At 41.6% G+C, this 14,313-nt stretch overlaps 2 protein-coding genes and 1 pseudogene across 14 annotated transcripts in view; 2 read left to right on the top strand and 1 right to left on the bottom strand.

Moving 5' to 3' along the window:
- LOC107126370 (AGBL carboxypeptidase 4) overlaps positions 1-14,313 on the bottom strand; it is a 1,456,730-nt gene that overhangs the window by 1,263,649 nt on the left and 178,768 nt on the right. The window lies entirely within an intron of this gene.
- LOC135968857 (zinc finger protein 135-like) lies at positions 10,726-11,487 on the top strand (annotated as a pseudogene).
- LOC141409352 (uncharacterized) lies at positions 11,579-12,645 on the top strand. The gene is made up of 2 exons (XM_074028435.1): positions 11,579-11,602; positions 11,834-12,645. Exons 1-2 carry the CDS (start codon positions 11,579-11,581, stop codon positions 12,536-12,538), a joined length of 729 nt encoding a protein of 242 aa, XP_073884536.1. The 3' UTR covers positions 12,539-12,645.

The following is a 14,313-nucleotide window of genomic DNA, read 5'->3' as shown; positions in this document are numbered from 1 at the left end:
ATGGAGAAATAAGATTTAATAAGCAATTAGATGGGGTGGTAAAGAAAAGCAAAAGATGACTCTAGAATGACTAGAAAACTATTAGAATTTTTGAAATTAAAAAAAGTTTTAAGGTCAAAAGGGTTCCTCTGTTTTGAAGTTAAAACAGAAGTTTGGTTTGGGGAGCTGTCCATTTTAAACTACCAATACACATCTAGCTACGGACACAATCAGATAGTTTAAAATATAGAATCACTACCTTGAAGAGAGTTCAAGGCTGATGATACTTTCCAAGGCAGTGTTATTCAAAATTTGGTCCATAAATTGATGCTGGTCTGCAAATTCGTTTGTTATACATTGCTCCCAAGTAAGTACAGTATGATACTTTTACAGTCATTTGACATCCAAACTCATAATTGGTGTACTTATCTAGTTGAATAGAGTGTAAATAAATTTAAATGTTGGCAAACTTATGTGGCAAATTGCACATGGCATGAGCATCATACAAGTCATGCACAGTAGGATTACATAGAGAGCCATGACAGACTGGGGAGAAATAAAGTTGGTTCTTGACCACATATAGCTCTGAGAAGCATTTTACTAGGGCTTAATTATGTAGAGATACTTAATGAAACTGTATTTCATCGTTTCTAAAGGAGGAGGGGGGACACTAGTAAAGTGTCTAACAAAGAGTAAGTACTCAATAAATCAAACAAGCTTCTAATGTTTAGACAAAATGTTATAATATGGGCATAATTGTATTTTTATTGGAAGAGAGTTCATAGCTTTCATTAGATTCTTATGAACAGATGCCTGTTACCTAAGAAAGGCTAATAACCAACGCAGTAAAAAAAAGTCATTACTACTATTATCTTTGTACCTTCAGTATCTGCACATAATTGCATTCACCCATTTAACAAATAATTATTGAATGCCTACTCTACGTTAGGCTCTGGAGATAGAGCAAATAGTCAAAGTAACTATTTTTATCATAAGAAAGGCAGATAAACAAAAAAGCAAGTAGCATATGAAAACAAAATGCTATAATAGAGAAACTGGGTAGCTGCTTTGGATCATCACAGAAGGTATCTCTGAGGAAGCAATATTTAACCTGAAATCTGAATACCAAAAAGTAAAGATGGTGTAGGGGGTGGTCAGAATTCTAGAAAAAAAAAAATTGGCTGAATCAAACAGCCTAAAGAACAAATATGGCCTGCTCTGGGAACAGGCAGAAAGTCACTATGGCTACAGCATTATTGGGAAGAGTAAGAATGTCATGAGCTGAAGTCAGAAAAGTAGTCAAGGGTCAGACCAAGTAGTCACTGATCACTTTGTAGTCAGGATAAGAAGTCGGCATTATATTCTAACTCTGATGGGAAGCCAATGAAGGTATTAAGTAGGGAAAGAATGAGATGTGATTTGAATTTTAAAGAATCTTTCTGGGTACTATGTAAAGAATAGATAATGAGGGAGAAGAAACTTGAGTGAAAGGAAGCCAGAGCAACATATGTTAATTGCTTAAATAAGAGAGGCAGACAGAAAAATAAATTAATGGATTCAGGATATTTAATAAGCACAATAATAATTCTTTATGGATGTATGGATAGGTAGATGGATGGATTATGAGTTATTAGATATGTACTCAATATTTATAAAGATTAAAGATAGGTAAGTTGAACCTTGGAAAATGCCTTATAGGTCATGTGCGGAGGAAAACAAGATATATCAGTCCGAGACAGGGAGAGAATGAAGATGTTGTAATCACAGTTGCCAGGGGAAGACAGTATCAGATAGTAAGAGCAATCATTAGAAATGTCAGGTTGCACAGGAATCAAAAGCTAAGACAAAACTATCAAATTACATCAGTATGCCCCTGGCAACCCTTCAAAGAACAACCTTGCTGGAGTGGCAAGGATACAAATCAGACTATAAAAATAAAGATGTAATGCTATATAGTGACATTTCCATTTTTACTGGAAATCTTTCCAAAATCATCTCACACATAATTAAATCTTGTTTATTATTATTATTATTTAAGTTCTGGAAAACATGTGCAGAACGTGCAGGTTTGTTACACAGTTATGCATGTGCCATGGTGGTTTCATGTACCCATCAACCCATCGTGTATATTAGGTATTTCTTCCAATGCCATCCCTCCCCTAGGCCCCCACTCCCCCAACAGGCTCTGGTGTGTTACAATCCTCTCCCTGTGTCCATGTGTTCTCATTGTTCAACTCCCACTAATGAGTGAAAAGATGCAGTGTTTGCTTTTCTCTTCCTGTGTCAGTGTGCTAAGAATGATGGTTTCCAGCTTCATCCACATCCCTGCAAAGGACATGAATTCATCACTTTTTATGGCTGCATAGTATTCCACAGTGGATATGTGCCACGTTTTCTTTATCCAGTCTATCATTAATGGGCATTTGGGTTAGTTCCAAGTCTTTGCTATTGTGAACAGTGTTGCAATAAACATATGTGTGCATGTGTCTTTACAGCAGAATGACTTATAATCCTTTGGGTATATACCCAGTAGTGGGATTACTGGGTTCAGTGATATTTCTGGTTCTAGATTCCTGAGGAATCACCACACTGTCTTCCACAATGGTTGAACTAATTTACACTCCCACCAACAGTGTAAAAGCGTTCCTATTTCTCCATGTCCTCTCCAGCATGTTATCTCCAGACTTTTTAATGATCACCATTCTAACTGGCATGACATGGTATCTCATAATGTTTTTGATTTGCATTTCTCTAATGACCAGTGGTGATAAGCTTTTTTTCATATATTAGTTGGCTGCATAAATGTCTCTTTTTAAGAGGTGTCCATTCATATCCTTCACCCACTTCTTGATAGGGTTCTTTGTTTTTTCTTGTAAATTTGTTTAAGTTCTTTGTAGATTCTTTATCAGATGGATAGAAAGCAAAATTTTTTTCCAATTTTGTAGGTTGCCTGTTCACTCTGATGATAGTTTCTTTTGCTGTGCAGAAGCTCTTTACTTTAAATAGATCCCATTTGTCAATCTTGGCTTTTGTTGCCATTGCTTTTGGTGTTTTAGTCATGAAGTCTTTGCCCGTGTCTATGTCCTGAATGGTATTGCCTAGATTTTCTTCTAGGGTTTGTATGGTTTTATGTCTTACATTTAAGTCTTTAATCCTTCTTGAGTCAATTTTTGTATAAGGTATAAGGAAGGGGTCCAGTTTCAGTTTTCTGCATATGGCTAGCCAGTTTTCCCAACACCATTTATTAAATGCAGAATCCTTTCCCCATTGCTTGTTTTTCTCAGGTTTGTCAAAAATCAGATGGTTGTAGATGTGTAGTGTGATTTCTGAGGCCTCTGTTCTGTTCCATCGGTCTATATATATATGTTTTGGTACCAGTACCATGCTGTTTTGGTTACTGTAGCCTTGTCAGATAGTTTGAAGTCAAGTAGCTTGATGCCTCCAGCTTTGTTCTTTTTGCTTAGGATTGTCTTGGCTATGCGAGCTCTTTTTTGATTCCATATGAAATTTAAAGTAGTTTTTTCTAATTCTGTCAAGAAAGTCAATGGTAGCTTGATGGGGATAGCACTGAATCTATAAATTACTTTGGGCAGTATGGCCATTTTCACAATACTGATTCCTCCTATCCATAAGCATGAAATGTTTTCCCATGTGTTCTCTCTTATTTCCTTGAGCAGTGGTTTGTAGTTCTCCCTGAACAGGTCCTTCATATCCCTTGTAAGTTGTATTCCTAGGTATTTTATTCTCTTTGTAGCAATTGTGAATGGGAGTTCACTTATGATTTGGCTCGCTCTCTATTATTGGTGTATAGGAATGCTTGTGATTTTTGGACATGGATTTTGTATCCTGAGACTTTGCTGAAGTTGCTTCAGCAAACTAAGGAGACTTGGGGCTGACACAATGGGGTTTTCTAAATATACAATCATGTCACATGCAAATAGATACAATTAGACTTCCTCTCTTCCTATTTGAATACCCGTTATTTCTTTCTCTTGCCTAACTGCCTTGGCCAGAACTTCCAATAATATGCTGAATAGGAGTGGTAAGAGAAGGCATCCTTGTCTTGTACTGGTTTCAAAGCGAATGCTTCCAGCATTTGCCCATTCAGTATGATATTGGCTGTGGGTTTGTCATAAATAGCTCTTATTATTTTGATATACGTTCCATCAATACCTGGTTTACTCAGAGTTTTTAGCATGAAGCAGTGTTGAATTTTATCGAAGGCCTTTTCTGCATCTATTGAGATAATTGTGGTTGTTGTCATTGGTTCTGTTTATGTGATTAATTACATTTATTAATTTGCATATGTTGAACCAGCCTTGCATCCCAGGGATGAAGCCGACTAGATCGTGGCAGATAAGCTTTTTGATGTGCTGCTGGATTCAGTTTGCTAGGATTTTATTGAGGATTTTCGGATCGATGTTCATCAGGGATATTGGCCTGAAATTTTCTTTGTTGTGTCTCTGCCAGGTTTTGGTATCAGCCAATATTTGGCCTCATAAAATGAGTTAGGGATGAGTCCTTCTTTTTCTATTGTTTGGAATAGTTTCAGAAGGAATAGTACCAGCTCCTCTTTGTACCTCTGGTAGAATTTGGCTGTGAATCTGTCTGTTCCTAGGCTTTTTTTGGTTGGTATGTTATTAATTACTGCCTCAACTTCAGAACTTCTTATTGGTCTCTTCAGGGATTCGACTCTCTCCTGGTTTAGTCTTGGGAGGGTGTATGTGTCCAGGAATTTATCCATTTCTTCTAGATTTTCTAGTTTATTTGCATATAAGTGTTTATTGTATTCTCAGACGGTAGTTTGTATTTCTGTGGGATCAGTGGTGATATCCCCTTTATCACTTATTATTGTGTCTATTTGATTCTTCTCACTTTTCTTCATTAGTCTGGATAGACGTCTATCCTTTCTGTTAATCTTTTCAAAAAACCAGTTCCTGGATTCATTGAAGGGTGTTTTGTTTCTCAATCTCCTTCAGTTCTGCTCTGATCTTAGTTATTTCTTGTCTTCTGTTAGCTTTTAAATTCATTTTCTCTTGATTCTCTAGTTCTTTTAATTGTTATGTTAGGTGTTAATTTTAGATCTTTCCCACTTTCTTCTGTGGGCATTTAGTGGTATAAATTTCCCTCTAAACGCTGCTTTAGCTGTGTCTCGGAGATTCTGGTACATTATCTCTTTGTTCTCATTGCTTTCAAAGAACTTATTTATTTCTGCCTTAATTTCATTGTTTACCCAGCAGTCATTCATGAACAGGTTGTTCAGTTTCCATGTAGTTGTGCAGTTTTTAGTGAGTTTCTTAATCCTGAGTTCTAATTTGATTACACTGTGGTTTGAGAGAATGTTTGTTATAATTTCCATTCTTTTGCATTTGCTGAGGAATGTTTTACTTCCAATTATGTGGTCAATTTTATAACAAGTGTGATATGGAGATGAGAAGAATGTATATTTTGTTGTTGATTTGGGGTGGAGAGTTCTGCTGATGTCTATTAGGTCCACTTGGTCAAGAGTTGAGTTCAAGTCCTGAATATCCTTGTTAATTTTCTGTCTGTTGATCTGTCTAATGTTGACAGTGAGGTGTTAAAGGCTCCCATTATTATTGTGTGTGAGGCTACGTCTCTTTGTAGGTCTCTAAGAACTTGCTTCATGAATCTGGGTGCTCCTGTATTGGGTGCATATATATTTAGGATAGTTAGCTCTTCTTATCTCATTGATCCCTTTACCATTATGTATTACCCTTCTCTGTCTTTTTTGATCATTGTTGGTTTAAAGTCTGTTTTATCAGAGACTAGGATTACAACCCCTGCTTTTTTTTCCTATCCAGTTTCTTGTAAATATTCCTCCATCCCTTTATTTTGAGCCTATGTGTGTCTTTGCAGGTGAGATGGGTCTCCCGAATACAGCACACTGATGGGTCTTGACTCTTTATCCAACTTTCCAGTCTGTGTCTTTTAATTGAGACATTTAGCCCATTTACACTTAAGGTTAACATTGTTATGTATGAGGTTGATCCTGTCATTATGATGCTACCTGGTTATTTTGCTCGTTAGTTGATGCAGTTTCTTCATAGTGCCAATTGTCTTTACAATTCGGTATGTTTTTGCAGTAGCTGGTACCGGTTTTTCCTTTCCATATTTAGTGCTTCCTTCAGGAGCTCTTGTAAGGCAGGCCTGGTGGTGACAAAATTTCTCAGCATTTGCTTATCTGTAGAGGATTTTATTTCTCCTCCACTTATGAAGCTTAGTTTGACTGGATATGAAATTCTGGGTTAAAAATTCTTTTCTTTAAGAATGATGAATATTGGTCCCCACTCTCTTCTGGTTCTGGCTTGTAGGATTTCTGCAGAGAGATCCACTGTTAGTCTGATGGGCTTCCCTTTGTGGGTAACCCAACCTTTCTCTCTGGCTGCCCTTAACATTTTTTCCTTCATTTCAACCTTGGTAAATCTGATGATTATGTGTCTTGGGGTTGCTCTTCTTGAGGGGTATCTTTGTGGTGTTCTCTGTATTTCCTAATTTGAATGTTGGCCTGTCTTGCTAGGTTGGGAATTTCTCCTGGATAATATCCTGAAGTGTGTTTTCCAACTTGGTTCCATTCTCCCCATCACTTTCAGGTACACCAATCAAACATAGGTTTGATGTTTTCACATAGCCCCATGCTTCTTGGAGGCTTTGTTCATTCCTTTTCATTCTTTTTCTCTAATATTGTCTTCATGCTTTTTTATTTCATTAAGTTGATCTTCAATCTCTGATATTCCTTCTTCCACTTGATCTGTTCAGCTATTGACACTGAAGTATGCTTCACAGAGTTCTCATCCTGTGTTTTTCAGTTCCACCAGGTCATTTATGTTCTTCTCTAAATTAATTATTCTACTTAGCAATTCCTCTATCCTTTTTGCAAGATTCTTAGCTTCCTTGCATTGGGTTAGAACATGCTCCTTTAGCTCGGAGGAGTTTGTTATTACATACCTTCTGAAGCCTACTTCTGTCAATTCATCAAACTCATTCTCTGTCTAGTTTTGTTCCCTTGATGGTGAGGAGTTGTGATCCTTTGGAGGAGAAGAGGTGTTCTGGTTTTTGGAATTTTTAGCCTTTTTATGCTGGTTTTTCCTCATCTTTGTGTATTTATTTACCTTTGGTCTTCGACATTGGTGACCTTTAGATGGAGCTGTTGTGTGGACATCCTTTTTGTTTATGTTGATGCTATTCCTTTCTGTTTGTTAGTTTTCCTTTTAAGTCAGGCCCCTCTGCTGTAGGTCTGCTGGAGTCTGCTGGAGGTCCACTCCAGACCCGTTTGCCTGAGTATCACCAGCGGAGGCTGCAGAACAGCTAAGATTGCTGTTTGCTCTTTCCTCTGGAAGCTTCGTCCCAGAGAGGCACCTGCCAAATGCCAGATGGAGCTCTCCTATATGAGGTGTCTGTTGACCCCTGATGGGAGGTGTCTCCCCATCAGGAGTCACAGGGGTCAGGAACTTATTTGAGGAGGCAGTCTGCCCCTTAGCAGAGCTCAAGTGCTGTGCTGGTGAATCCACTGCTCTCTTCAGAACCTGCAGGCAGGAACGTTTAAGTCTGCTGAAGCTGCGCCCACAGCCGCCCCTTCCCCCAGGTGCTCTGTCCAAGGGAGATGGGAGTTTTATCTATAAGCCCCTAACTGGGACTTCTGCCTTTCTTTCAGAGATGCGCTGCCCAGAAAGGAGGATTCTAGAGATGCAGTCTGGCTGTAGCTGCTTTGCTGAGCTGCGATTGGCCCGACCAGTTCGAACTTGTGGTGGCTTTGTTTATACTGTGAGGGGATCAGAATCCTCCTTCCAAAATCTGTGTAGCCCTTAAGTCTGTATACATAAACTCCATTTTAAAATGTTAAAAACTGGTCACGAACATGATTCACCAAGGTGGTATGAAATAATTAAGCATGACCTAGGTAAGGAAATTGCAAGGTTGGCAACACATTGAGCCACTAGTGTCAACTATGACCATTAAAACAGAGCTTCTCCTGGCCAGGCGCAGTGGCTCACACCTGTAATCCTAGCACTTTGGGAGGCCAAGGTAGGTGGATCACAAGGTCAGGAGATTGGACCATCCTGGCTAACACAGTGAAATCCCGTCTCTACTAAAAATACAAAAAATTAGCTGAGTGTGGTGGAAGGCACCTGTAATCCCAGCTACTCGGGAGGCAGAGACAGGAGAATGGCATGAACCCGAGAGGCAGAGCTTGCAGCGAGCTGAGATCACGCCACTGCACTCCAGCCTGAGCGACACTGCACTGCAGCCTGGGTGACAGAGTGAGACTCTGTCTCAAAACAAACAAAAAAACAGCTTCTCCTATGGTTCAGCAAATCATGCCAACTACTATAGCCCTGAGCTATTGGAAGCAGGAGGTGGTGAGTGAGGATCCAACCCCATCATTTACAGTAACCCCAGGGAATCAATGAGAAAGGTTTCTTGCCCTTAGCATTCAAGAATGAATCAAAAACGGGTCAGTGAAAGAGCTCATGCCAGGTAGTTCAATAAAAGGAATTTACTATAGAAAACTAGTTGCTCAACTAGTGGGAAAGCCAAAAGGCCAAACAGGGGAGACTGGGAAAAAGTAAGAAAGAGTGGGGCAACACAGAGATTAACAACAGTAAGAAGTGTCTACTGTACTCATAGACAGAAGGCAAAGACAAATGCTATTGATATCCTGAGAGCTCAGGCTATCCAACAATGATGATATCACAAGAAAGGAATTGTTTGGCAAAACCATGAATGTAGGTGTAGCCACTGCTGAAGATGCCACCCAAAAGAGAAAGAAAAAGAAATACCTAGTCTTCTTCCTTCTTCCTGCCCTATATACTCCTGCAAGAGGGTCCTCTTAGCTGAGATAGCTAGAAGTCAGTTGACAAGGAAGGCTGGGAAATGCAATTTTCAGAATTTAGTCCCTAACACTACAGAGTAAAGGTGGAAAATGGAATTAATTGCAAATAGTCAAATGACCTGCACAAGATATTCCTAAACCTTCAGATGCCAACTCAATTTGAAAGCTATATGATAACCCATAATTTGTATAGATTTTTCAATGCTGAAGTATATTATCAAAATATTATCTTATGGAGCATGAAGAATAAAAACACAGACAACATTCTAGTTTGCTAGTTAATATAATTATTCCAGTGTTATTTACAAATGGGAAGCAACAATAATAGTAAGTAAAAAGTAAATTCTAATTGAAAATTATCATTTTCTGGTTATCAGTAGAAAAATTATGTCTTAGAATTTACACTAATATATATACATACTATAATCATTCCAGTAGTATCTTAAATTGCTATTTAAAAAAAAAAACTCAACCATATTTAATAACAAGATGTGTCTCCTCTTGTGGTTATTTTACTACTAAAGCATAAGAGGGTGGTTTACGTGCATCAGAAGTCCCCTTCAAAGCTGTTTCTCAGATTACTTGAAAAGAGCAGTTGAAGAGGCATGCAAACAGGTTTCAATAAGCCCAGTTCATATTTCTTCAACTGTGCTTTCCAAGGCCTTTCAGTTTAGCTGTTGAGATTACAGGCATGAGGCTCTGTGCCTGGCTAAGAATCCATCTATTTGCATTTTTCAGCTTCTAGAGGCACCCACATTCCTTGGCTATAGCCTTGTCCATCTTCACAGTCAGCGAGGGCTTGTCAAGTCTCACATCTTATTCACTCTGACTCTGACCCTTCTGCCTCTTTTCCACATTTAAGGACCTTTGTGATTACACAAGTCCACTCAGAAAATCCAGTATAATTTCTCTCTTAATGTCAGCTGATTAGCAATGTTAATTCCTCCCTCCCATATAATTGGAAACATATAGGTTCTGGGGTTAGGATGTGGGCATCCTGGAAAGCCACTATTCTGCCAGTCACCCCTGGTTTAACTTTTTTTTTAAATTGAACTTTTCACTGAAGCATAACAATATGGGGAAGGTACCCACCTCACACCTCTAGGCCACTGTGGGGTCAGGGTAGGGGCAGCATGCACCCAGGTCATGGCTGTGCAGAGACGGCTGGGTACCCAGGGCAAAAAGGGAGTCCTGCCAGGAAGCAGGAGGAGGGAGTGCATTTGTTCATTCATTAAGCATGTATATTGAAGTCTTGCTATGGGTTATAGATACAGTGGTGAGCAAGGTGGACAGAAACCCCTACCCTCAGGGAGTTCCCAGTTAGTGAAACAGACAAAATAAGGCAGATCAAAGTACTCTAATACACCATGGGTCATTTATCTTCCTCCTAGTGATGCATGTTGCAGCTATTCCTGTTTGTGGGGAGCAGATAGGTTCCTTTACATCTAGAGTGAGGTGGCACAACAGCATATGCTGCCAGGAAGAAGTTGGGTGTCAGCAGACTTCACCCATGCAGCACCTTTTTCTTTGTTGCCACCTGGCATCACAGAGGCCACTGTAGCTGGGGCCTGGTTCCCACATTGCTCCTTCCAAGTCCAGTGCATCCATGCATCTGAATGCTCTCTCCTGGGCATCCCCGCTGCACCCTCCTCTATGCTCCCCTCACAGACTCTACCCATACTCCTTGTGCCAACTGTTTTTTCCTTCCTCTCCCCTTCCTTTCCTTATTCTGTTCTTTCCTCTTCCTTTCCTTATTCCTTACTTTCCTCTTCCTTATTCTGTTTCTCCCTCTGTCTCTTCCTTTCCTGGTTTGCAAAACTATATTTTTAAATAGTCAAAGCCACTTGTACCTTGAACTTTCAAAATCATTATTTTAATCCTTCCTCTTCCCATCTCACCACAAACTCTTTTGCCCTGGAACAGAGACTAAGGGACATTTCCAGTTTTTGCTTCTTTCAGACTTGGAAACTAGACCCAAAGTCAAACTGTCAGTTCTAAAGCAAGGTATCTCTGAAGAAATATCCAACAGTGTCATCTTGGTAGAAAGATTTCTGTAGGATGGTCTGTGGTACTGCAGGGGTGAGGACACTGTGAGCCACTGGGAATGGAATTGTGAGAGCCTAGAGAGCCTGGCAGTGCTGGCGGCCTTCATGCCTATGAAGATGCCTGTTCAGGAGCAGTAGCAGAGGAATGGGTTTAGGAAAAACGTAAGTCTGAACCCTGATTTCCCACATCAAACAATGACTCCTGAACGACGAGGCCCCCACACATGGGGAACACATGGAAAAAGGGAGAAGTCAGACCTAAATGTTCTACAGAAAACCTATGTAAAAGAGAAACCCCACAAATGTCAGGAATGCGGAAAGGCCTTTAGTCACAGCTCAGCACTTATCGAACACCACTGTACGCACACAGGAGAGAGACCTTATGAATGTCACGAATACAGAAAAGGCTTCCAAAACGGCTCAGCACTTACCAAACACCAGAGAATCCACACTGGGCGGAAACCCTATAAACGCACTCAGTGTGGGAGGACCTTCAAACAAATTGCCCCGCTGATCCAGCACCAGATAACTCACACAGGTGAGAAGCCCTATGAGTGCAGCGAATGTGGGAAACCCTTCAGTTTTAGGTCCTCCTTTAGCCAACACGAGTGAACTCACACAGGCGAGAAGCCCTACAAGTGCAGCAAGTGTGTGAAAGCCTTCCAGCAAACCATCCACCTCACCTAGCACCTGTGAATCCACAATGAGGAGAAACCCTATCAGTGTGGTGAGTATGTCAAGGCCTTCAGCCACAGCTAGTCCTTGACCAAACACCAGCAAATCCACACAGGGGAGAAGCCCTGCAAGAGCCATGAGTGTGGAAAAGCCTTCACCAAGATCACACCACTGATTCAGCACTGGAGGACCCACATAGGAGAAAAGCCCTATAAGTGCAGTGAGTGTGGGAAAGCCTTCAGCCAGAGCACACTCCTGACCAAGCATTGGAGGATTCACACAGGAGAGAAGCCCTACAGATGCAACCAGTGTGGGAAAACCTTCAGCCACAGCTCCTCACTCAGCCAGCACAAGCAGATGCACACAGGAGAGAAGCTGTCTGAGTGCAGTCAATGTGGGAAGGCCTTCCAGCAGAGCACACACCTCACTCAACACCAGTGAATCCACAGACGGGAGAAGCCCTACGAATGCAATGACTGCAGCAAGGCATTCAGCCACAGCTCATCCCTCACCAAACATCAGCGAAACTACACTGGGGAGAAGCCCTACGAATGCAACCAGTGTGGCAGAGCCTTCAGCCGGCTTGCTCCCCTCATTCAGCATCAGAGGATCCACACAGGAGAGAAACCCTATTGATGTAACGAGTATGGCAGAGCCTTCAGCCAGATCTCCCTTCTCATCGAACACCAGAGGATTCACACCAAGAAAAAGCCCTACAGGTGTAATAGGTGTGGGAAATCCTTCAACCACAGCTCCTTCCTCAGCCAGCACAAAAGGACACACACTGGGGAAAAGCCTTACGAGTGTCACGATTGTGGAAAGTCCTTTAGGCAGAGCACCCACCTCACTCAGCACTGAAGGATCCACACAGGAGAGAAGCCATATGCATGCAGGTACTGTGGAAAGGCCTTTATACACAGCACCTCCATTACCAAGCACCAGAGAACTCACATTGGATAAACCCACACCACATGTGCTGGGGACATAGGAAGACCTTAAGCCACAGCTCATCCCTTTCTAGATTTCACCCAATCATATACATGAGAAACATATATTCATACACAAGTCTTTTCACATGGCACGCCTCTCAGACACCCTCAGAGAGTTTATACTGATGGGAAATTACCATGGAACCACCAAGCTCTAGGTCATCCATCCCTGCAGCCAAACAGTAGGGAAATGTGGAGATAATCAACATTCAGGACCTTTAGCCTTGAATGCCCATTAGTGTTACATTATAGAACTTACAAAAAATAAATCAAACAAATGTAGTGGATCCAGGGAAAGCTATTTTTTTTTTTTTTTTTGAGACGGAGTCTCACTCTGTCGCCCAGGCTGGAGTGCAGTGGCCGGATCTCAGCTCACTGCAAGCTCCGCCTCCCGGCTTCACACCATTCTCCTGCCTCAGCCTCCCGAGTAGCTGGGACTACAGGCGCTCGCCGCCTTGCCCGGCTAGTTTTTTGTATTTTTTAGTAGAGAAGGGGTTTCACCGGGTTAGCCAGGATGGTCTCGATCTCCTGACCTCGTGATCCGCCCATCTCGGCCTCCCAAAATGCTGGGATTCCAGGGAAAGCTTTTGTCCAAAGATTCACTGTATTCTAAACCAGAGATGTTCAAGTTGGTGAGAAACCCAAAAAATGCCTTTCATACACAAGAACCAAATGAAGTCAGAATTTGCCATTATTGTACACTACATTTTTCAGAAGGGAAGTGCTTATGAATGGTGCAGGTTGACTCTGATATTCCCAAATGACAATATGGCAGAGTGTTCCAGAAATGAGACAGGCATCATTATGGAATCACTATGGATACTGACTGTCTCAGTAAAAAGCTGTCTGATTTGTGTGTACATTGTTTGATCAGGGTACCTGGCAGTCAGTCACAGATTGGAATTCCACATGACAAAGTATCAGTGTACTATAAACAGGCTTTTAATTATCCTTGCATTATTTTGCAGTTAGTCTTTATATGCAATGATATTTAAAGGCTTTGCATGGGAAGACTCAAAATGTAAAGCTGCTTCCAAAAAAAAAATCCCACTTTCTGAGGAGAAATTCAAGCCAGCTGCAGAAATCTGCATAAGTAATGAGGAGCTGAATGTTAATGCCCAAGACAATGGAAAAAAATGTCTCCAGGGCATGTCAGAGACTTCTGTGGCAGCCCCTGCCATCACAGGCCTGGAGACTTAGGAAGAAAAAATGGTTTCATGGGCCAGGCCCAGGGTTCCTCTGCTGTGTGCAGTCTAGGGACTTCATGCCCTGCATCCCAACTGCTCCAGCCATGACCAAGGTGGCCAAGATATAGCTCAGGCTGTTGCTTCAGAGGGTGGAAGCTCCAGGCCTTGGCAGCTTCCATGTGGTATTGAGCCTGCAGGTGCACAGAAGTGAAGAATTGAGGTTTGGGAACCTCTGCCTAGATTTCAGAGTATATATGGAAATGCCTGGATGCCCAGGCAAAAGTTTGCTGCAGGGGCACAGCACTCAGGGGCACTGCACTAGGGCAGTGCAGAAGAGAAATGTGAAGTCAAAGCCCTCACACAGAGTCCCTACTGAAGCACCACCTAGTGGAGATGTGAGAAGAGGGCCACCATCCTCCAGACACCAGAATGGTAGATGCACTGATAGCTTGCACTGTGTGCCTAGAAAAATCACATGCACTCAATGCCAGCCCATGACAGCAGCCAGGAAGGGGGCTATCCCATGCAAAGCCACAGAGGCAGAGCTGCCCAAGGCCATGGGAGCCCACCTCTTGCATCAGCATGAC

Source organism: Macaca fascicularis, chromosome 1 (genome assembly GCF_037993035.2).
Source record: "Macaca fascicularis isolate 582-1 chromosome 1, T2T-MFA8v1.1".
NCBI lineage: Eukaryota > Metazoa > Chordata > Mammalia > Primates > Cercopithecidae > Macaca > Macaca fascicularis.
Note: the sequence above shows the minus strand (reverse complement) of the source record. Positions and strands in the feature narration are given on the sequence as shown.

Coding starts and splice junctions, on each gene's coding strand:
- LOC141409352 (XM_074028435.1), top strand. CDS start 11,579: ATGAGGAGAAACCCTATCAGTGTG. Junction 11,603..11,833: donor GGAGAAACCCTATCAGTGTG/GTGAGTATGTCA, acceptor GGATTCACACAG/GAGAGAAGCCCTACAGATGC.